The following is a 24465-nucleotide window of genomic DNA, read 5'->3' as shown; positions in this document are numbered from 1 at the left end:
CCCTGGATTGTTGATGACTGCATAGTGTGACATTAGGTTCAAAATATTGTACCATAATTTATCTAACTCTTTTTCTATTTTCAGATAATTATATTGCTTGATTTTTTTGCTATGATTAAATAGCATTTAATATATAGAAGAAGTTACTTTTCTTAAGCAAACTGTGTATTCATGTTTATCTACATGTACATTAAATAAAAAGGTCTAACAATTTACAGCAATTACTTTTAAGGAATCAATATGAAGGAGAGAGGGAAGTTTTAACTTTCATCTTATTCACTTCTATCTGACTTAAAATGTTTTTTCAAACCATAAGTATATATTGTTAATTGAAAACTAGTAATAAAAAACCTAATAGTAAAGCACTGTAATGAAGGCTTTTGTATGAGAACACTTGGGCACATACGTTTCTGATTATTTTCTTTGGATAAATTTCTAGAAGCATTAATAAGTTAAAGATAGGAGCATTTTAAAGTCTCTTTTAGACATTAAAAAGTTGTTTTCCTGGAAAGATTTTTATCATCTTATATAAACATTTACCCAAGAAATATATGAGTGCCATTTTCTGCTTTCTGGTTAACTATGGGTATTAACATGCTTTTGTCTTCACCAATTTCACAGATGAAACATTATATTAAATTTTGTTTTAGTCTTTTTTCTTCTGATTACTGAGTGAGGTTGAATCTTTCTATTTCTGAGCCATTTTTAACTTTTATTTTTTTGAGAGTTGTCTAGTCATGTATTTTCCCATATTTCTATTGGCATACATAGTTGCTTTTTTTTTTATTTGCCAGAACTCCTTAAATGTTATAAATACAAAAATCTGTCATACATATTGCCAATATTTTTACCTAACTATAAAAGTGCAGTTCTATGCCTATCTTTTCCTTTCAATTTTGTTTATAATATTCTTTTGAAAAAATAGTAGTTATAAATTAACGTAGTTAAGTAGCTAAATCTGTTCATCCAATAGGCATAATTCAGTTATTTTTATTTTGAAATTCATATGTACTAATTATGCAATTTAAATTGGGGAGAAAGATACCGAAGCTCAGAAGACTTAAGTAATTTACTGAAGGATACATAGCTGCCGCTGCTGCTGCTAAGTCGCTTCAGTCGTGTCTGACTCTGTGCGACCCCACAGACGGCAGCCCACCAGGCTCCTCTGTACCTGGGATTCTCCAAGCAAGAATACAGGAGTGGGTTGCCATTTCCTTCTCCAATGCATGAAAGTGAAAAGTGAAAGTGAAGTCTCTCAGTCGTTCTGGACTCTTAGCAACCCCATGGACTGCAGGCCACCAGGCTCCTCCGTCCGTGGGATTTTCCAGGCAAGAGTTCTGGAGTGGGGTGCCACTGCCCTCTCCGGGATACATAACTAGGAGACAGTAAAGCTTGGATTGAGAATGTTAATTTTTTTAAAAAAATTGTTAAATCTAAATGAGGATGAGAAATCGGGGAGCTCGACATTATGTGTGAGCCAAATGTTGAAGGTCGTTACAGACGGAACAGTAGAGAGGACCAGTGACTCGGAAGGTGGGACAGCCGGACCAGAAGTCAGTGTAGAAATGATGAGGCATCAAGAATGAGGAAGAAAAGATAGAAATGAGATGTGGCCACTGGCACTGGCACCAAAACATTTGAAAAATATTGCCCATAGATGATTAATAGAATAAGAATATACATCAGGGAGTGAGGGCAGGAGAGAAATAGGTGAGGGAGATTAAGAGGTGCAAACCTCCAGCTGCAAAATAAAGGAGTTACGTGTATGAAATGTCCAGCATGGGGAACATCGTAACTATGCAATATCTTCATATAGTGACAGATGGTAACTAATGAAGATCACTTTCAAATGCATAGAAATTTTAAATCACTATGTTATGTGATGAAAACTGACATAGTGTTTTAGGTCAATTAGATCAAAATTGTGGTATGGGGAGGGAGAATTGGATGAAGGTGGTCAGCAGGTACAAACTTCCAGTTATAAGATAAATAAGAACTACAGATGTAATGTACGGCATGGTAAATATAATTAACACTGCTGTTTGTTATAAATGAAAGTTGTTAAGAGAGTAAATCCTGCACTATCGTCACAAGGTAAAAAAAAGTCGTTTTTCTATTTCTTTAATTTCGTATGTATATGCGATGATGGATGTTTGCTAAACTTATTGTTCTAATTATTTCATGGTGTGTGTAAGTCAAATCATTATGCGATATACCTTAAAAGTATACAGTGCTATATGTCATTATATCAGTAAAACTGGAAGGAAAGGTAACAATAAAAGCAAATTAATTAGTTTTTTAATAAAGAAAAGGAAATATATCAAATCTAAAATGAAGTCACAAGAGACAAATTTTATTTGAAAACGAAAAATGTAGTAATCTTAATAGAACTTTACTGGTCTGATTTATGTAATGTGTGACATTTAATTTTTTTAGATTTCATTTGTTTCTTCTCAGCTGTGATTGCTGCTGGAACATTGCATTTTTTTTAAACCAATTCTTTTGCTGCTGAAAGATAAATATTAAAATAACTTTCCTTGAGATGACTAAATAATTGACACAGTACACCAATTCAAGTGAGCTTGTAACACAGCAGAACTTTACCAGAATTATTTTCTTGTTACTGATTGTCATTGGCAAACCGTTGACCAGATACAGGACACTCTTAATTCTAGAAAGGTCATTTCCTGCCATTGAGAGATCAGTTTCAGAAATGCCATTAAAGTCAGTGAAATCCTGGAGAATTTTCGATGACGGTGAGCAGAAAGCCTATTCATGAAAGCAATTATCTTTATAGACTACTTTGTCTCTTAATATAATTTAGATGCCCATCCAAGAAAAAGAAGCTTCCAAGAAAGAAGTCATTCTTCTGGCAAAGATGAAACATCCCAACATTGTAACCTTCTTCAATTCATTTCAAGGTTTGACTTCTTATATTCTTAAAGTATTTTAATCAGGTGTCGGCATGTAGATATCCATATAAGATAGGATCCTGAGAACTGTGTATAAATTAATTTCTGTGACTGGATTCATTGTCCCATTTACTTAAATTTATTTTTCATCATCTTGATTTATACTCTGCTGAGTTTTTGTAGACAATTTTCCTAAATTTCCTTAAGTTTTCCCACCTGTCTTTAATTTTTACTCCCTCAAATAGTTAATAATGGTTGTCTTAGCTTTGCTCCAGTAAGAACTTCCAGAGGCCTACAAGAATACCATCTGTGTCTCACTCATGTTACATGTTGGCTGTGGTTGAGGGGGGTCTTTTTTATGTTTTAATTAAAAAATTAAGAACTTTTTTTGTCCATACCATGTAGCTTATGGGACACCTCAGTGAAAGCACCAAGTTCTAACCACTGGTCTCGCCAGGGAATTCCCTGATGGGGAATTTAAAGCTGGGGCCCCGGCTGAAGGAGCAGCTCAGATAGGAAGCAGGCTGTTCTGAACAAAAGGGCAGGACACAGAGCCCGCCGCGTCCTCCCTCTCAGAGCCCTGCTAGCATGTGGCATGTTTCTTACCTCCCCCATATGCTCAAATTCTGGGTGTAAAGCAGACGCTCAGCCAACCCTGAGAACGGGGTGGTGCTGGCAGAGGCTGCGCTGACTCTGAGAGTCCTTGTGTGCCCAGGGCCAGTAAATGGGGCAGTGCAGTCCTCTTTCAGAGAGGCAGCCAAGCTGCTGGCCGGAATAGAGGGGGAACTTGAAGGAAGCAAGCCTTCCTCTCAGTGCACCTGAGCACATTTCTTCTGCCTTCATCCATTATTCGACTCCAGAGGTTAAAAAAAAAACAAAGAAAGCAATGGTCAGAGACCATTCATTCACTTAACAAAAATTTACTGAGTGCTTACTGTATGCATTTTTCTAGGTACCAGGAATACATCCGTGAATAAAGAAAACAAACAAAAATTCCTGTCCTTTGTGACTCTTACATTGTAGTGGGAAGAGACAGACCATAAACACACAGGCAGCATGTCAGGTGTTTCGAGGCTGCGTCGGGGCTGTATAAGCCCACAGTTCGGCCAGCACCCAGCACGGGGTGGGGTAAGGGGTGGGGCAGTGTGTACTTGAATTCAGAGGTTGGAAGTAGTTCATGGAGCAGGAATATTACCTAGTATCTTCAAGCACCATCAGGGGTGTGTTCATAAAAATCAGTAAGTTTGTTTTGGGCTTCATTGTGGCATGTGGGGCCTTAGTTCCCTGACCAGGGATTGAACCCACACCCTTGCAGTGAAAACGCAGTGTCTTAATCACTGGAGCTTCAGGGAAGCCCCAGTCAACAAAATTTAAAAGCTATTTTTTGAGCATTTGCGCTCTGCTGGGCACTGTGTTTCTTACAAATTAAACCACTGCATGCAAAATAGCTTTCTGTGTTTCTTACAAATGAAAACTGGGTACAGCCTCTAAAAGACTGCTCAGGACGTTCCTGAGGTCTTTGGGAGTTGGCAGTACACATGAACGGGGAGCCGAGTTGTATCGAGTAACTTTAAGGGGCAGCCGCAGAGTACGGTGCCCTCTATTCCTGTTCATTGGTTCCTACAAAGACACCAGATGACAGCCTTCCTTTCCCTCACTCTGTGGGTTTTTGTTGGCTCTCTCCGTCTGGTAAGTCTCCACTCATTGTCAGGCCTTCTCTGAGAGCACAGTCCAAGCTGCAGTCCCCTCTGCGGGATCTCGCCAGCACTTCGGTACCGTGAGTGTGTCCATTAGGAAGTGGTCTAATATTTGTCTCCCTTTGAGACAGGAAACAGAATGGACTCTTTTGCTCACCACTTGCCCCTCAGCATCTGGCACGTAGTAGGTGCTCAGGCACATTAGTGGAATGAATACTGGGGCTGCCTGGACCATTTAGGAGAGTGGAGTCTGACCTTACACCATGTGAATTGGACATTTGAGGCTGGTTTATGCTGGATACCCTTATCAAATGAGAGGTCATTTTTTACAGCATCAGTAATCTTCACTGACTTTGTTTATGTTGTAAACCTAAACTTTCTTATGACCCCCTCTTCCTTTTCATAACTAGAGCACCTCTGTGTTTAGGAAAACCAGAGCTATTGTGATGCCTTTGTGCTTTGCCTGGCAGATTGTTGGAACTCGAAACACTGAGCTTGTCTGAAAGCCTCAGACGTCTTTGTAACACCTGGCTGTAGAGAGTATGGGGAAAGCCTTTGTTTATCCTCCAACAGCTCATCTCTAAACAAAAGAGCCACGGCTCTAGTGCGTTACGTGTTTGTCAATGGAAAGTAGAAGTTTTTATAAGTTTGAAACAGCATGAGGAAAATAAGGAGAATGCAGTAAGATTTTCTTAAGGCTAAGTTAAAAAAAAATACTTAAATATGTATTTATCTGGCTGTGCTAGGTCTTAGTTGCGGCATGTGAACTCTTGGTTGAAGCATGTGGGTTCTAGCTCCCTGACCAGGAATTGAACCTGGGCCCCCTTCATTGGGAGCACAGAGTCGTAAGCCTCTGGACCACCAGAGAAGTCCCCATCAGGCTCAGTTAATTCCACTAAAATTCCTTCAGTAAATATTTATCAAGTACCTCTAATAGGCTGAACACAGCCTGGGTCTTGGGGGTAAATCAGTGAGCAAAATGGGTCCACATCCCCGCACTGCTCTTTTCTGTTGCTGTATAACCAGCGAACAGGAATTTAGTGGCTTAAATAGGTACCTCCCAATTTCTCTAGCTCTTCCAGAAGCCTGGGCCTGGTTTAGCTGGATTGTCTGCACAGGGTCTCACATAGTTGAAATCAAGATGGTGACTCTGTCTGTAACCTCCCTCACCCGAGGCCCAGAGTACTCTCCCAGGCTTATGTAGGTTGTTGCGAGATTTCATTTACTGCACTTGTAGGACTGAGACGTCTGCTTTCTTGCAGACTGTTAACTGGGGGTGGTCGTCTTCTGCTAGAGACCAGCCTCCCTCCCTGTCACGTGGCCCCTGCAACAGGCCCTCTCCAGCATGGCATCTCTCTGTTTCTGACTTCTAGATCCAGATTTAAGTGGCTCTTGTGATTAGGTCAAGCCCAGGTGTATAATCTCCTTTTCCTATTAACTCAAAGTCAGCTGCTTAGTAACTTTAATTATATCAGCAAATCCCCTTTGCTATGCAATGTGACATAATGATGGAGTGATATCCCACATTTACAGGTTCCATTCTCACTCAAGGGGAGAGAGTTCACAGGGTGTGTGCATTAGGGTCATCTGAGAGTTCTACCCGCTCTTCAGCTGTGGTGTTCACATTTCCAGGGGTAAAATGAGGGGTGCTGTGTGCTCAGTTGCTTCAGTCGTGTCTGACTCTTTGTGACCTTATGGACTGTAGCCTGCCAGGCTCCTCTGTCTGTGGGATTCTCCCACAAGAATACTGGAGTGGGTTGCCACTTCCTCCTCCAGGGGATCTTCCCCACCCAGGGATTGACTCCGTGTCTCTTATGTCTCCTGCATTGGCAGGCAGATTCTTTACCACTAGCGCTAGACAGGCAATAAATGTAAATACAACTATAAGTACATTATGTAGTTTGTTTTTAAAAATTTTTTTTAAAGAATATATTTTACTGATATGGCCTCATGGGGCCTTAGTTGTAGCCTGCAGGATCTTTGATCTTCATCGCAGTATGTGAGCTTTTAGTTGCAGCGTTTGGGCGCTAGTTTCCTGACCAGGGATTGAACTCTGGCCCCTTGCATTGAAAGCTCAGAGTCTTTACCACTGGATCATCCAGGAAGTCCCTGATAACCCCTTTAAAGTTGATTTAAGCTACTTGAAAGAAAGAGGTAGCAAATGATAGAATTTGGCAAGAAGAGTCTGACATTTAGTGGATACTCAAATAACTACAGAGCAAAATGCTAGAAAGATTAACAATTGGTAGCAAGTCTGATTTTGTGTGATTCCTTTATTAAGCTCCTTCCATGTGCCAGGTACAGGGAATGCAAAAGATCCCAGTGTGGAGTCTCTCCTCAGGGAACAAACTAGTGGGAGAAACAAGCAAGTTAATAGAAGTCCTTAACCTAATAAGAACCCATCTAATAGTTGTTTGGTAAAGAAAAAAGCTGATGAAGCAGAAAACCATACAAACTTATTTTAATCTGTAAATGCACGATCATTTGCCAGACTTTTGATGTAAGATCAAAGCCTTGTCTTTGATTATGAATCCACTTACTGGAGTTCTGAGTATCCTTTCTTTTATAGGTGCCCGTCATCTGCAATTTATAATTTCCAGTTTCTGGTCTTTAGAGTGGAGTAAGAATTCACAGATACTCTCTCTGTGTACATTCCTTTGAAAGCTTCCCAGTTATTTTCCATTTGTCCCACCCAGCATTTAGCTTAATGACGTTTTCTTTTTAAAGCTACTCACATTTACTTCATGGCATTCAATGTAGTTCTTGTGGAAACAATCACATCTTTTTCCATTCATCTCTCATCACTTTATATAAAAATTATAATAACAAGTATCAGTTCAGTTCAGTTCAGTCGCTCAGTCATGTCCGACTCTTTGCGACCCCACGGACTGCAGCACACCAGGATTCCCTGTCCCATCACCAACTCCCGGAGTTCACTCAAACTCATATCCATTGAGTCGGTGATGCCATCCAACCATCTCATCCTCTGTCGTCCCCTTCGCCTCCTACCTTCAATCTTTCCCAGCATCAGGATCTTTTCAGATAGATTTGGGAATGCATGCAATGATCTTGGTAAGAATCAGTGAGGACAGAGGGAGCATAGTTGAGTCTAGTTGCCACCAGGGTAACCTTGAGCAGCAACAGTCATGGATGGTGCCCAGCAATCTAGTGTGTAGGTCAGGCAGAGGTCAGTTAAAAGAAATTTGACTGGGACTTCCCTGGTGGTCCAGTGGTTAAGAATCCACATTGTGATGCAGAGGATGTAGGTTCGATTCCTGGTTGGGGAATCAAGATCCCACGTGCTGTGGAGCAACTAAGCCCGCGCACCGCAACTGCTAGGGTTGAGTGCTTATGTGCCCCAACTAGAGCGCCCATGGGCCACAGTGAAATTCTGAGTGCTGCAGTAAGACCTGACTCAGCCAAATACATAAATACAATATTAAAAAAAGAGTGAGTGTCACCAGTACTCAACAGTATAAATAGAAGTTTATACTTCAATTTAAGGGTCTGATCATTCTTTTAGTGGTGTTGAAAAAGATTCACAGCTGTTGTGTTACAGCCCATTTCTGGTCTCCTGCAGGGACATATTAAAAATAGTTGCTCACATTTATTGAACTCTCATTATGTGCAGATATTATTCTAAATATGTGACATGGATTAACTCATTTAAAAGTTGAAGTAAACAAAGATGAGGTGATCCCAAGAGGAGTGTCTACATTATTATCACCATCTGACAGATGAGATAATGAAGCCCATAAAAATTAAAATAACTTGCCCAGAGTCACAGAGCTAAGAAATTTAAGTGGCGAAGTGGGATTAGAGCCCAGTCCATCTTGATTCTACAGCCAGTTTTTAGCTATTATATTCTGCATTTTTCTGTTGCATTCTCCACCTTCTAGAACTTGAAAGGCAAGTAATTAGTAAATATTTGAAACCTATGCAGCATCAAATGATGCCCTTTTTTACAGAGAACAACAGACTGTTTATTGTGATGGAGTACTGTGATGGCGGGGATCTCATGAAAAGGATCAGAAGACAACGGGGAGTGTTATTTAGTGAAGATCAGGTAGAAACTCTTCCAATTTCCCTGTTCATTTATATTGGGGATTAAATTTATAATTTCATAAGTAATAGACTGTGTTTATATGAAGCATGATTGGTGGAAGAGAAATTTGAACTATAAAAATAATGGCTTGGTATTTTTTTTTTACAGTGTCAATATTCATTTATTTTTTCTTTTTCTTCTTATCTTTTAAATTATGAAAAGTATGATAAAACATTTATAGGAGACTTGGAAAATACAGGGCAAAGTTACATATGGTCCTTCTATATATTATTAATACAATTATTTTTTTTAAACAGATACATTAAGATTTTTAGTGGGAGTTTCAGTATCAAACTCTCAAAAATGTATAGAATGAATATACATAAAAGTGGAAGAATATGGTAGACCTAAAAAGCACGAAGAACCAATTTAACATAATTAAGATTTATACAATTTTCACACAATAGTAGGATACAAATTCTATTCAAGTTACCATAGACCATTAACAGCGAGACCACTGGAATAGATCCAGGGACATAAAACAGAGTGAAGAAATTTCATGGTCTAAAGGTATTAAAATCATACAGAGTCTGTTATCACTGTGGAATCATGTTAGAAATCAATATCAAAAGATATTTGAAAATAACCCACATACTTTAGAGTGCAGTCTGACATTTACCAAGAGAGATCTTCAACTTAGCCATTGAAGGCCTCAGTAAAGTTAGAAGACTGAAAAACCAGAGGGTGACTGCAGAGAAGAAAGCATTTAAATGAGAAATTAACCTAGCCTAATGACATTGTACAGGAGACAGGGATCAAGACCATCCCCATGGAAAAGAAATGCAAAAAAGCAAAATGACTGTCTGAGGAGGCATTACAAATAACTGTGAAAAGAAGAAAGGGAAAAGCAAAGGAGAAAAGGAAAGATATAAGCATCTGAATGCAGAGTTCCAAAGAATAGCAAGGAGAGATAAGAAAGCCTTCCTCAGCGATCAATGCAAAGAAATAGAGGAAAACAACAGAATGGGAAAGACTAGAGATCTCTTCAAGAAAATTAGAGATACCAAGGGGACATTTCATGCAAAGATGGGCTCGATAAAGGACAGAAATGGTATGGACCTAACAGAAGCAGAAGATGTCAAGAAGAGGTGGCAAGAATACACAGAAGAAGTGTACAAAAAAGATCTTCACAACCCAGATAATTACTATGGTGTGATCACTCACCTAGAGCCAGACATCCTGGAATGTGAAGTCAAGTGGGCCTTAGGAAGCATCACTAGGAACAAAGCTAGTGGAGGTGATGGAATTCCAGTTGAGCTAGCTATTTCAAATCCTGAAAGATGATGCTGTGAAAGTGCTGCACTCAATATGCCAGCAAATCTGGAAAACTCAGCAGTGGCCACAGGACTGGAAAAGGTCAGTTTTCATTCCAATCCCAAAGAAAGGCAATACCAAAGAATGCTCCAAGTACCGTACAATTGCACTCATCTCACACGCTAAAGTAATGCTCAAAATTCTCCAAGCCAGGCTTCAGCAATACATGAACCGTGAACCTTCAGATGTTCAAGCTGGATTTAGAAAAGGCAGAGGAACCAGAGATCAAATTGCCAACATCCGCTGGATCATGGAAAAAGCAGAGAGTTCCAGAAAAACATCTACTTCTGCTTTCTTGACTATGCCAAAGCCTTTGACTCTGTGGATCACAATAAACTGTGGAAAATTCTTCAAAAGATGGGAATACCAGACCACCTGACCTGCCTGTTGAGAAACCTATATGCAGATCAGGAAGCAACAATTAGAACTGGACATGGAACAACAGACTGGTTCCAAATAGGAAAAGGAGTACTTCAAGGCTGTATATTGTCACCCTGTTTATTTAACTTCTATGCAGAGTGCATCATGAGAATCGCTGGGCTGGAGCAAGCACAAGCTGGAATCAAGATTGCCAGGAGAAATATCAATAACCTCAGATATTTAGAAGACACCACCCTTATGGCAGAAAGTGAAGAGGAACTAAAAAGCCTCTTGATGAAAGTGAAAGAGGAGAGTGAAAAAGTTGGCTTAAAGCTCAACATTCTGAAAACTAAGATCATGGCATCTGGCCCCATCACTTCATGGCAAATAGATGGGGAAACAGTGGAAACAGTGTCAGACTTTATCTTTTTGGACTCCAAAATCACTGCAGATGGTGATTGCAGCCATGAAATTAAAAGATGTTTACTCCTTGGAAGGAAAGTTATGACCAACCTAGATAGCATATTCAAAAGCAGAGACATTACTTTGCCAACAAAGGTCTGTCTAGTCAAGGCTATGGTTTTTCCAGTGGTCATGTATGGATGTGAGAGTTGGACTGTGAAGAAAGCTGAGCTCCGAAGAATTGATGCTTTTAAACTGTGGTGTTGGAAAAGACTTTTGAGAGTCCCTTGGACTGCAAGGAGATCCAACCAGTCCATCCTAAAGAAGATCAGTCCTGGTGTTCATTGGAAGGACTGATGCTGAAGCTGAAACTCCAATACTTTGGCCACCTCATGCGAAGAGTTGACTCATTGGAAAAGACTCTGATGCTGGGAGGGATTGGGGGCAGGAGGAGAAGGGGACGACAGAGGATGAGATGGCTGGATGGCATCACCGACTCAATGGACATGAGTTTGAGTGAACTCCAGGAGTTGGTATTGGACAGGGAGGCCTGGCGTGCTGCAGTTCATGGGGTTGCAAAGAGTTGGACATGACTGAGCGACTGAACTGAACTGAGAACATGTTTGAATTTGAACTTAAATTGAATCTCTGTTTGAGAGTGAACTTTGCTTGAGAAAGGACAGTATCTTATTTTTGGAAAATCTCATGTAGGATGCCCCTAAGATGGATCTTAATGGCTGAGAAAAAAGTGAATGAGAATGTTCCTTAGCCACTTAAAATGTGATGTATTTATAGCTTCACTCTTCTTCCTTTTACCAGTGAGTATGCTGTTTTAAAATAGATTTCCCACTTTGCTGGGGAGGATAGAAGCTCTTTTTAGCTCTTTTGGCTATTTAGTCTCATTGGTTATTAAGAGAGAGAAGAGAAAAGGTGAAGAGTAATGGCCTCAATTCCGATTTTGTCTGAGCACAAACACATTTTTCTTCTGTACATTTAGCATCCTTTGATACCCTCTTGGAACTTTTATTCATGAAGGAGACAGATGTTTGTAGCGGGGAAGAACTGGACTCCCGGCCTGTGTGATTGAAGGGAAAGGCCTCGGCCACAAGCAGGACACAAGAGTGGCCCGCCAGCTTTCTTCAAGCCCTTTGTTTCTTTGTTCTCTTTTAGCATTTAACAGCCCAGATACTCTCCTCTTTGATTTAAAGTTCAATGTCGTGAATGTATGAATGATTAAAGAATCAATATCCCTAACCTCTGTACATTTAATCATGCATTCTCCCTATGCTCATTGACATTATATATTAAATTCTATAGTTGTAGAAACCCTCCTTTCTTCTTATCTGGGTATTATTTTGCCACATTTAATAAAAATACTTTTCTCTACATAAGTTTGAATTACATTTCCCGTTGTTGAGAAAGAACTAAAATTACAACTGGTAGAGTTTCCTGGTGGTCCAGTGGTTAAGACTCTGCACTTCCAGTGCAGGGGACAAGGGTTTGATCCCTGGTCGGCGAACTAAGGTCTTCCCTTGTGGCTCAGACAGTAAAGAATCTGCCTGCAGTGTGGGAGACCAGGATTCGATCCCTGGGTTAGGAAGATCCCTGGAGAAAGGAATGGTTGCCCACTCCAGTATTTTTGCCTGAAGAATCCCCCAGGACAAGGATCCTGGCATGGGATCCAGTCCATGGGATCGCAAAGAGTCGGACACGACTAAAGCGACTTAACACACATGCCCTGGGCACTCAGATTCCACATGCTGCACAGCACAGCCAAAAAAAAAAAAATTACAAGTGAATCTTCATATCTGGAATATAGTTTTTTCCCTCAATTGTTTTCCTCTCTCTGTTTTGGTGGACAAGGAACCATTGAAAGTTTAGAATTGTTTAAATAAATCTCTGTAGGCGTCTGAGGCAAGCATGTATGCCTAATTGTGTTTTCCGACTCCAGGGGACCTTCCGGACCCAGGGATCGAACCTGCATCTCTTGCGTCTCCTGAATGGGCAGGCAAATTCTTTACCACGGCACCACTTGGGAATCTGTCTACAGTGGCTCAGTGGTGAAGAATCTACCTTCTCGGTTCAATCCCTGGGTCAGGAAGATCCCCTGGAGAAGGGCATGGTGACTCACTCTAGTATTCTTTCCTTGAGAAGCCCATGGAGGAGCCTGCAGGGCTACAGTCCATGGGGTGGCAAAGAGTTAGACATGACTGAAGTGACTTGAACCGTGAACTTCCTGATGTTCAAGCTGGTTTTAGAAAAGGCAGAGGAACCAGAGATCAAATTGCCAACATCCGCTGGATCATGGAAAAAGCAAGAGAGTTCCAGAAAAACATCTATTTCTGCTTTCTTGACTATGCCAAAGCCTTTGACTGTGTGGATCACAATAAACTGTGGAAAATTCTGAAAGAGATGGGAATACCAGACCACCTGACCTACCTCTTGAGAAATTTGTATGCAGGTCAGGAAGCAACAGTTAGAACTGGACATGGAACAACAGACTGGTTCCAAATAGGAAAAGGAGTTCATCAAGGCTGTATATTGTCACCCTGCTTATTTAACTTCTATGCAGAGTACATCATGAGAAACGCTGGACTGGACGAAACACAAGCTGGAATCAAGATTGCCGGGAGAATTATCAATAACCTCAGATATGCAGAAGACACTACCCTTATGGCAGAAAGTGAAGAGGAACTCAAAAGCCTCCTGATGAAAGTGAAAGTGGAGAGTGAAAAAGTTGGCTTATAGCTCAACGTTCAGAAAAGGAAGATCACGGCATCCAGTCCCATCACTTCATGGGAAATAGATAGGGAAACAGTGGAAACAGTGTCAGACTTTATTTTTCTGGGCTCCAAAATCACTGCAGATGGTGACTGCAGCCATGAAATTAAAAGACGCTTACTCCTTGGAAGGAAAGTTATGACCAACCTCGATAGCATATTCAAAAGCAGACATTACTTTGCCAGCAAAGGTTCATCTAGTCAAAGCTATGTTTTTTTCCTGTGGTCATGTATGGATGTGAGAGTTGGACTGTGAAGAAAGCTGAGCTCCGAAGAATTGATGCTTTTGAAGTGTGGTGTTGGAGAAGACTCTTGAGAGTCCCTTGGACTGCAAGGAGATCCAACCAGTCCATTCTGAAGGAGATCAGCCCTGGGATTTCTTTGGAAGAAATGATGCTAAAGCTGAAACTCCAATACTTTGGCCACCTCATGCGAAGAGTTGACTCATTGGAAAAGACTCTGATGCTGGGAGGGATTGGGGGCAGGAGGAGAAGGGGACGACAGAGGATGAGATGGCTGGATGGCATCACTGACTCTATGGACGTGAGTCTGAGTGAACTCCGGGAGTTGGTATTGGACAGGGAGGCCTGGCGTGCTGAGATTCATGGGGTCGCAAAGAGTCGGACACGACTGAGCGACTGATCTGATCTGATCTGATTTGAAGCGACTTAGCAGCAGCAGATCAGTTTAATAAAAAGGCTCATGGTCAGCTAAGATAAAATAAAATTATAACTAAGAAATAAACCATAACTAAGAAATAAAATTCAGCCCCCTGCATTCTGGGAGTGCGGTCTTAGCCCCTGGACTACCAGGGGAGTCCCCTGTTTATCTTTTTCTGTATGCAGTGTTCCTTTTCATACCAACATGTTTGGATTGCCTTTTCACACTTCCGTTTTTCCAGCTGTAAGGAGAACATAGGATGGTATGATGGTATATCTGTTCACTTCATTCGTGTAACCACACACAAATATATTATTTCTCTCTTTGTGCATGCTATCACTGAAGATAGTTCAGTGATCAGCAGACTGCTCACTAGTTTTGTTTTATGTTCCCTCTACAGATTCTGAGTTGGTTTGTACAGATTTCTCTAGGACTGAAACATATTCACGACAGGAAGGTTTTACACAGGGACATAAAAACACAGGTAAACGGCTCAGAGACAGAATCAAGAAGAATAGATCTTTTATTTTCTTGAAATATCTCCAACAACATAGCCTTTTCTGCACTTACAGAACATTTTTCTTAGCAAGAACGGAATGGTTGCAAAGCTTGGGGACTTTGGTATTGCAAGGGTCTTGAACAAGTAAGTACTTTTAAAAATCATTTTTCCTTCTGTTCATAACAGCCAAAATACGTATTTTTAGGTATCAAGAATTAAGAAGGTATTAAGAGCTTGGTTTCTCAATAATTTTGGATAATTGTTTATATAAGTATATTAAAGTATTCAGATGGTACGTTGAGATTAAAATTTGCGAGACATATCTTGGCATAGCAGAAGTGTTAGCAATGCTGTATAGTGTGATATAAGCTGATCAAATGAGATGTGACTGAAATGTATGTAAAGTCAGTGAGCATTTTGTGAAACAGGAAAATTAACACGTGCTTAGGAGAGTATATTGATGCAAATGTTTCAAAAGACAGTTTGTTGATAATAAATGCCAAGAGATTTTAAATGTTCTATTTCTGAGAATTTGTTCTAAGGGAATAATTTGAAATTTGGAATAGTTTAAATGCCTAAAAATTGGGAAATAGTTAAATTTTATAAAACTTGGCACAGTCATGTACCTGAATATTGTTTAGCCACTGACATTTATGATTTTGAAGACTTTTTGATAATGTGAGAACAAAGTTTGTTGTATTAAATTTAAAATTTTAAAAACAAGAATTCTGTATTTCAAATACACTATAATCACAGCTATGTGGAAAATATGCATGGAAAAAAGACAAGAAGGAAAGACATCAGAATTTTAGCACTAGTTGTTTGAGGGTAGTAAGATTCTTGGTAATTTTTTTCTTCTTTATTCCCTTTTCTGTTTTCCAAATTTTAAATCATGAGATTGCATTACTTTCGTCATTGGAATGAGGGAAATTTTTACATGTGAGAGTTTGCAAAATAACAATGGTACCTTTTTGTGCAGTCTTTAAGCCATAAGTTTTTTTTATTGTGTAGATTTGGGGGAAATGAATTATAAGCTTAAAATCAATTAATTTTATTACTACATTATTAATACACTATATTTTAATAATAATGCTTTATTTTAATATATGAATACATCAAATTTTGTGTTACTTTTTATACATTTTTCTTACATGTATGTGTATGTCTTAAGCCTTTTCTTACTTCAGTAATACACTATGTTATTTTATTGTTTAATATAACTTTGCTAGTACCATGGAACTTGCTAGAACTTGCGTTGGAACACCATACTACCTGTCCCCAGAGATCTGTCAGAATAAACCCTACAACAATAAAACGTGAGTTGCTGGCTTTTGGTTTGAAAGTCTCAGTAAAATCTTATGGATTCTTTCTTATGGTGCTTCATAATTTCCTTTTCCTCACCTGTGAAATGAGAATCGCTGTGACTGCGTCTGACCACTTCAGTGTTTCCTAAAGCTTTCAAATTTATTTAGAAAAGAGATATGTCTCTTCATCTGATGATAGAAGTGATAGAATAACATTGAAAGTTGAGGTCACTGTGATGTCCATCTTTGTGTTCGATTATCAGGCTTTCTAAGCACTGTTGGGCCTATTGCGGGAAAGTGTTGTAGATGGGTCAGGCGGAAGGTCTGGTGACCTTCCAGGTCACCAGCACAGGTTTAGGAGCCAGAAATCCTAACCTTGACTCTGTCAGCAACTCGACCAAGTCAGTCAGTCTCTGTGGGTCTCAGTTCCCCTTTCTTCAACAAAGGTGGTGTTGGCCAGGTAATTGTTAAGGCATCTTCCAGCTTTAAAAACCAACAAGCTTTGACATTTGTGGTACTAGAGCCTACTGTTTAGGAGTAATATTAATATAGTTTGTGAAAGTGTTTGTCCCTCAGTCATGTTCAACTCTTTGTGACCCCCTGGGCTGTAGACTGCCAGGCTCCTCTGTCCATGAAATTCTCCAGGCAAGAACGCTGGAGTGGGTTGCCATTCCCTTCTCCAGGGGATCTTCCTGGAGAAGGGATTGAACCCACATCTCTTGCATTTGCAGGTGGGTTCTTTACCACTAGCTTCACAAGCAGCCTTAATGTTAATATACACAGTGATAAAAGATAAAGCCAAGATAGTTTTTACTTCCATGGAAGGAGAAGGAAAACATTTCACTTTTCAAGGCTGTCTTCCAGTTGAACTAGTTGGCTTTGCAGGAAGACCAAGTTCCTTTGTGGTGTTCATTGTCTATTTATTTAGAAAAGTACCCAAGAGATATTTGACTGACTTTGAAAGAGATAAATGAAAAGCAAAGCCCTAAAGAAGAGTGGTGAACATTTCTCCACATAGTAGAAGAATGGGCATTTTTGGAAGATATCCTCTGACCTAGAGAAGGGGGTTGGCCTCAAGCTGACCAGGAATGCAGTTAGTGTCGCCAGGGTGGAAGGGCAGGCTTTCGAGAGCAGAGCACAGCAGCATTGTTTTGTTGCCTTGCACTACTTTTTAAGCATCTAAGTCAAAATTTAAATATGTTGATTTGATGCTTTGAATAATTGGAAGCTCCTAGTAATAAATCATTACCAAACTGGGTTAATTCACGTAATGCACAGCAAGCCAAATGCTGAGACACTGAGGTTTGCAGCAGAGGAAGAAAGGCAGCCAGATGAGACTGGAGAACAAGTCTCAGATCTGCCTCCCCGAAGGCGAGGGATTTGAGATATTTACGGGATGAAGAAGCATCATGGTCTTAGGCAGGCTTCCCTGGTGGCTCAGTGGTGAAGAATCTGCCTGCAATGCAGCATGGTCTTAGGCATGAGGAAAGGGGATTAGGGGTGAGGTAACTGGTGTTCTGTGCAGACATAGCTGTTTAGTGCATCTTCATAGGATGCATGTTCAAAAATGGAAGTGTTTAGCATGATCTGAGGAGGGGTTATTTTTGGCCCTCTGAGGTCAAAGGTCATTTATTGGACACCTGCACAGGCCCAATTTTAACACATTTTAAGTTCATTGAGTACCAGATACTCTGTTTATCACTTAATCTAACTTTGGTTCTGTCTATAGCCTCGAGTAGAACGTTCCTTTCTAAATTAACGAAATGTTACCTGTTGAATCAAGTAACCCACATTTGAGTTCTTCCTCCCTCCTCCAAATTGCTCAAAATTCCATACGCGCACACATTTTCTTTGAGCTCATCACATGAAGTTAAAGTAAGTATTTAGCCATCAGATTGTAGCGAAGCTTGTGTACCTTTTCTCTGCTGGGACTCTGACAAGCTACAATTTTTTCTCTAGTCTTAGTAAGAGTAAGAATTGATAATGTACTGAAAGCATTTGTGAAAACTGGTCACCCTATATAAAATTGTAAAGATACACAAATATAGTTGACTGTAAGGATAAAAGTTTAAATTGAGAATTATCGATATTTCTTGGCATATAAACTCTTATCTTTCCCAGGGATATTTGGTCTCTTGGCTGTGTCTTATATGAGCTCTGCACACTCAGACATCCTGTAAGTATATTAATCATCAGATTATCTTGAATTATTGAAAAGTATATAAATTAAAATAACCTCTGAAAGAAAAAGGTTGTTTGGTTTCATTAGATTGTTAAAAATTATATGAACAAGATATTAACAAGAATGATAGCTCCATATATACCAACATGGGATGATATCCAAGCTATATTATTAAGTACAAAATCCAAGTTGGAGAATAGTACATAGAGCTTGAAAAAAGTGTTAGTCACTCAGTCGTGTCCGACTCTTTGTGACCCCAGGCTCCTCTGTCATTTAAAAAAGCAAGATATAAAATTTCATATCGTATGATCTCAACTTTGTAAAATAAGTAGTATTTTTTAAACGGCTAGAAGAAAATATATCTCTGGGTGGTGGAATTGTATATATTTTCCCTGTTTATAATTTCGTATACCTTCTAGTTTTGGGAAACGAGTAAAGATTTTGATAATAAACTAAAAAACCCCTTGTTTTAAGTAATATGATGGCTCATTGAATAACTGGCTACATGTTGATGGAAACAATTCAGGGTGGACCATGGTACTCTTAATGAAACCTTTTAACACTGTTTTGTTTCTCAAAGTTATTTTACTTTTTAAAAATTAAAAAGATTTTAAATGCCTTGTCTTATAGCTCAGTTGGTAAAAAAAAATTTCCCCTGCAGTACAGGAGACCCCAGTTTGATTCCTGGGTCAGAAAGATCTGCTAGAGAAGGGATAGGCTACCCACTCCAGTATTCTTGGGCTTCTCTTGTGGCTCAGCTGGTAAAGAATCTGCCTGCAATGCGGGAGACCTGGGTTCAGTCCCTGGGTTGGGAAGATCCCCTAGAGAAGGGAAAGGCTACCCACTCTAGTATTCTTGCCTGGAGAGTTCCATGGACAGAGGAGCCTGGTGGGCTACAGTCCATGGGGTTGCAGAGAGTCAGACACAGACTGAGCGACTTTCACTTCACTCCCTCCTCTTTTCTAACATTTATTTATTTTCAGTGTTTATTTATTTACTTATTTGATGGTGTCCAGTCTTAAGTTGTGGCTTGCAGGATCTTCAATTGCACAGACTCTCTAGTTGTGGCAGGAGGGCTCAGTAGCTGCCCCAGGCAGGCTCAGTCCCTCCGTGGCATGTGGAATCTTAGTGCCCCGGCCAGGGAGCAGACCCATGTTCCCTGCATTGCAGGACAGGTTCTTAACCATTGGACCACCAGGGAAGTGCCTCTTGGTATTCCTTTAAATATTCGCATTGAATTTTTCTCTGATTTAGTATCACCATTGCTTGTCCTTTCAGTTTGAGGGTAACAACTTACAGCAGCTGGTTCTGAAGATTTGTCAAGCTCATGTTCCTCCGATATCGCCCAGGTTTTCCCGTGACCTACAGTTCTTACTATCCCAGCTCTTTGAAGTATCTCCCCGAGATCGTCCATCCATCAACTCCATTTTGAAAAGGCCCTTTTTAGAGAATCTTATTGCCAAATACTTGACTCCCGAGGTGAGTTTGGAGGTGATTCTGTTTGGATTTTGACAGAGATTTGTGGCTAGTGAGTCCTGATACACTGTTATATTTTAGGTCATTCACGAAGAATTCAGTCACCTACTTTTACATAAAGCAAGACCATCTGCTTCTCGACCTGCTGGGAAGGTGGCCCCTGGTAAGAAGGACTTAACTGTGCAACCAAAAGATATTTATTGTGTGTGTCTCACGCAGTGATTTATAGTATATGGTTGACAACATTAGCAGGGAAATTCCTCCAGATTTATTGAATGTGAACATTTAAAAAATAGGAGCACTATAAGCAGGACTTCCCAGGTGGCGCTCATGGTAAAGAACCCGTCTGTCAATGCAGGAGACATGAGATGAATTTATTATAGCAATAGCATGATTTCTTATTAATCTCAATGCCTGAGACCTACAACACATCTTTATATTAAACCCAGACAATTCTAGTCTACCTTTATGAGGCCTTGTACTAGCTGCAACTGGAAAATCTGCCCAAATCGGCCTATGAAGTTTCGATCTCTGGGTCAGGTAGATCCCTTGGAGGAGGGCAGGGCAACCCACTCCAGTATTCTTGCCTGGAGAATCCCATGGACTGAGGAGCCTGATGGGCTACAGTTCATAGGGTCGCAGAGTCAGACACGACTGAAGCTACTTAGCATGCACGAGCATTATAAACAGGAGAAAAATTTTTGTTGAGTGGTGACCTGTGGGCGTGCCTGTACATCTAGCTCATTCATGACCTGGAAAATTCATCTCCTCTCTTCTCATCAGTCAGGAAAACTTGATGAAGCAGTGGATTTGCTGATAAAGAGATGCTCAAAGAGGCAGGATCCAAGCTTAACTTTTGTGTAGGGAAGGGGTAGAGAGTCAGAATCATGAGATGAAGCTTGTGTTATTGAACTAGAGAGAATGGACTGGAGATTAAGAGTTCTCTTGCAGAGGCTGGTTTGAGCTGAAGTTAGGATCTTGGACCTAATTGGTAACAGTAGGAGAATTGTTACTATGTGATCCCCAAAGAAAGCAGGTGATACCTTATGGTAATGAGAAATAGGGGAGCTGCTTCAGTGATAGTGTCAGGAATCAGCTGATGAAATACTGTATGTGTTTGTGTGTATGTGTAAGAGAGACAGACATTAAAGAGAAAAATTACTAATTCAATTAACATTGTGAAATAAGAACAGCAGGATTTTTCAATTCCATTCAACTCAGTTGCTCAGTCATGTCCGACTCTGCAAGTCCATGGGCTGCAGCACGCCAGGCCTCCCTGTCCATCACCAACTCCCAGCGTTTACTCAAACTCATGTCCATTGAGTTGGTGATGCCATTCAACCATCTCATCCTCTGTCATCCCCTTGTACAACATCCTCCTGCCTTCAGTCTTTTCCAGCATCAGGGTCTTTTCAAATGAGTCAGTTCTTTGCATCAGGTGGCCAAAGTATTGGATTTTCAGCTTCAGCATCAGTCCTTCCAATGAATATTCAGGACTGATTTCCTTTAGGATGGACTGGTTGAATCTCCTTGCAGTCCACGGGACTCTCAAGAGTCTTCTCCAACACCTCAGTTCAAAAGCATCAATTCTTTGGCACTCAGCTTTCTTTATAGTTCAACTCTCCCATCCATACATGACTACTGGAAAAGCCATAGCTTTAACTAGACAGATCTTTGTTGGCAAAGTAATGTCTCTGCTGTCTAGGTTGGCTATAACTTTTCTTCTAAGGAGCAAGCGTCTTTTAATTTCATGGCTGCAGTCACCATCTGCGATGATTTTGGAGCCCCCCAAAATAAAGTCTGTCACTGTTTCCACTGTTTCTCCATCTATTTGCCATGAAGTGATGGGACCAGATTGCCATGATCTTAGTTATCTGAATGTTGAACTTTAAGCCAACTTTTTCACTCTCCTCTTTCACTTTCATCAAGAGGCTCTTTAGTTCTTCTTCACTTTCTGCCATAAGGGTGGTGTCATCTGAATATCTGAGGTTATTGATATTTCTCCAGGCAGTCTTGAGTCCAGGTTGTGCTTCTTCCAGCCCAGCGTTTCTCATAATGTACTCTGCAAAGAAGTTAAATAAGGAGGAGCCAAGATGGCGGAGGAGTAGGACGGGGAGAACACTCTCTCCCCCACAAATTCATCAAAAGAGCATTTAAACGTCGAGTAAATTCCACAAAACAACTTCTGAATGCCAGCAGAGGACATCAGGCACCCAGAAAAGCAATCCAACTCTTTGAAAGGAGGTAGGAAAAAATATAAAAGACAAAAAAAGAGACAAAAGAGGGAGGGACGGAGTTCCGTCCCGGGAAGGGAGTCTTAAAAAGAGAGAAGTTTCCAAACACCAGGAAACCTTCTCACTGCCGAATCTGTGCCGAGCTTTGGAAGCACAGAGGGCAACATAACAGGAAGAAAAAATAAATAAACAATTAAAACTCAAAGATTGCGAGTCCTACGGTAACTCCCCCAGCGGGGAAGCAGCGCAGACGCCTGCACGCGCCATTAGCAAGCGGGGGCTGGGCAGGGAGGCGCAGTGCGGGCTGCATCGCTTAGAGTAAGAATCTGGCCTGAATACCCTGAGCACTATCTGAGCGAAATAATTTGGGCTAGCAAACCAGACTGTGGGATATCTACCACGCGAAAAGCTAGCCCCAACCTAAGACACCGCCAGGCCCGCGCACGGAACAAAGAATTGAACAGAGATAGCCGGCTGCAGACCTTCCCCCTCCGGTGACAGGCAGCCAGAGCCGGAAGGGGGCAATCGCAGCCCCAGAGAGACATTATCTATAAAACTGTAAGCAGGCTTCTTTGCTAACTAAAACTTTTTGGGGGTCTGGACGGTTAACATCTGCCTGAGAAGGTGCGCCGGTTTTACACCCAGATAACCGAGTGGCGGGGAGGCGATAAGTCGCAGCATTGGCGCTCGCCAAACACCTCATCACTTGAGCTGCTCGGACCTGGGAAGAGCACAAAACTCAGGCCTAACTGAGTCTGCGCCTCTGAGGACTACCCGAGTGCCTGAACCTGAGCGGCTTGGACCTGGGAGGTACATGCAACCCAGGGCCAGCCTCGGATTGTTCCCGGCGGAACAACCTAGAGCCCGAGCAGTGTGGGCAGGGAGGCTACACGCGCCGTGAGCGGGGGCAGACCCAGTGTGGCTGAGGCACTGCGAGCGCACGTCAGTGTTATTTGTTTGCAGCATCCCTCCCTCCCTCCCCACAGCGCGACTGAACAAAGAGAAGAAATACAGCTCCACCCATCAGAACACCGACACAAGCTTCCCTAACCAGGAAACCTTGACAAGCCACCTGTACAAACCCACACACAGCGAGGAAAAGCCACAATAAAGAGAACTCCACAAACTGCCAGAATACGAAAGGACACCCCAAACTCAGCAATTTAAACAAGATGAAGAGACAGAGGAATAGCCAGCAGATAAAGGAACAGGATAAATGCCCACCAAACCAAACAAAAGAGGAAGAGATAGGGAATCTACCTGATAAAGAATTCCGAATAATGATAGTGAAATTGATCCAAAATCTTGAAATTAAAATGGAATCACAGATAAATAGCTTGGAGACAAGGATTGAGAAGATGCAAGAAAGGTTTAACAAGGACCTAGAAGAAATAAAAAAGAGTCAATATATAATGAATAATGCAATAAATGAAATTAAAAACACTCTGGAGGCAACAAATAGTAGAATAACAGAGGCAGAAGATAGGATTAGTGAATTAGAAGATAGAATGGTAGAAATAAATGAATCAGAGAGAATAAAAGAAAAACGAATTAAAAGAAATGAGGACAATCTCAGAGACCTCCAGGACAATATTAAACGCTACAACATTCGAATCATAGGGGTTCCAGAAGAAGAAGACAAAAAGAAAGACCATGAGAAAATACTTGAGGAGATAATAGTTGAAAACTTCCCTAAACTGGGGAAGGAAATAATCACCCAAGTCCAAGAAACCCAGAGAGTGCCAAACAGGATAAACCCAAGGCGAAACACCCCAAGACACATATTAATCAAATTAACAAAGATCAAACACAAAGAACAAATATTAAAAGCAGCAAGGGAAAAACAACAAATAACACACAAGGGAATTCCCATAAGGATAACAGCTGATCTTTCAATAGAAACTCTTCAAGCCAGGAGGGAATGGCAAGACATACTTAAAATGATGAAAGAAAATAACCTACAGCCCAGATTATTGTACCCAGCAAGGATTTCATTCAAGTATGAAGGAGAAATCAAAAGCTTCTCAGACAAGCAAAAGCTGAGAGAATTCTGCACCACCAAACCAGCTCTCCAACAAATACTAAAGGATATTCTCTAGACAGGAAACACAAAAATGGTGTATAAATTCGAACCCCAAACAATAAAGTAAATGGCAACAGGATCATACTTATCAGTAATTACCTTAAACATAAATGGGTTGAATGCCCCAACCAAAAGACAAAGACTGGCTGAATGGATACAAAAACAAGACCCCTACATATGTTGTCTACAGGAGACCCACTTCAAAACAGGGGACACATACAGACTGAAAGCGAAGGGCTGGAAAAAGATTTTCCATGCAAATAGGGACCAAAAGAAACCAGGAGTAGCAATACTCATATCAGATAAAATAGACTTTAAAACAAAGGCTGTGAAAAGAGACAAAGAAGGTCACTACATAATGATCAAAGGATCAATCCAAGAAGAAGATATAACAATTATAAATATATATGCACCCAACACGGGAGCACCACAGTATGTAAGACAAATGCTAACAAGT

The 24465-nt window shown here is 40.7% G+C and overlaps 1 protein-coding gene across 11 annotated transcripts in view; it reads left to right on the top strand.

The window, feature by feature from the left end:
- The window catches only part of NEK5 (NIMA related kinase 5), a 70505-nt gene that overhangs the window by 8015 nt on the left and 38025 nt on the right, over positions 1 to 24465 (top strand). For 9 of the 11 annotated variants that reach the window (XM_086329207.1, XM_086329213.1, XM_086329211.1 and 6 more), the window contains 8 exons: positions 2825 to 2921; positions 8578 to 8675; positions 14631 to 14714; positions 14803 to 14873; positions 15959 to 16045; positions 18155 to 18209; positions 19494 to 19694; positions 19773 to 19854. In XM_086329207.1, the coding sequence (XP_086185333.1) occupies positions 2825 to 2921; positions 8578 to 8675; positions 14631 to 14714; positions 14803 to 14873; positions 15959 to 16045; positions 18155 to 18209; positions 19494 to 19694; positions 19773 to 19854 (775 nt within the window). Of the gene's footprint in view, positions 1 to 2824; positions 2922 to 8577; positions 8676 to 14630; positions 14715 to 14802; positions 14874 to 15958; positions 16046 to 18154; positions 18210 to 19493; positions 19695 to 19772; positions 19855 to 24465 lie in introns of those variants that run through there. The other 2 variants (XM_086329209.1, XM_086329215.1) reach the window with 2 other exon arrangements.

Source organism: Bos grunniens, chromosome 12 (assembly GCF_055505025.1).
Source record: "Bos grunniens cultivar Pamir isolate PY7600 chromosome 12, Bosgru_T2T1.0, whole genome shotgun sequence".
Lineage (NCBI taxonomy): Eukaryota > Metazoa > Chordata > Mammalia > Artiodactyla > Bovidae > Bos > Bos grunniens.
The sequence above is the reverse complement of the archived record's forward strand: the minus strand, read 5'-3'. Positions and strand labels throughout refer to the sequence as shown.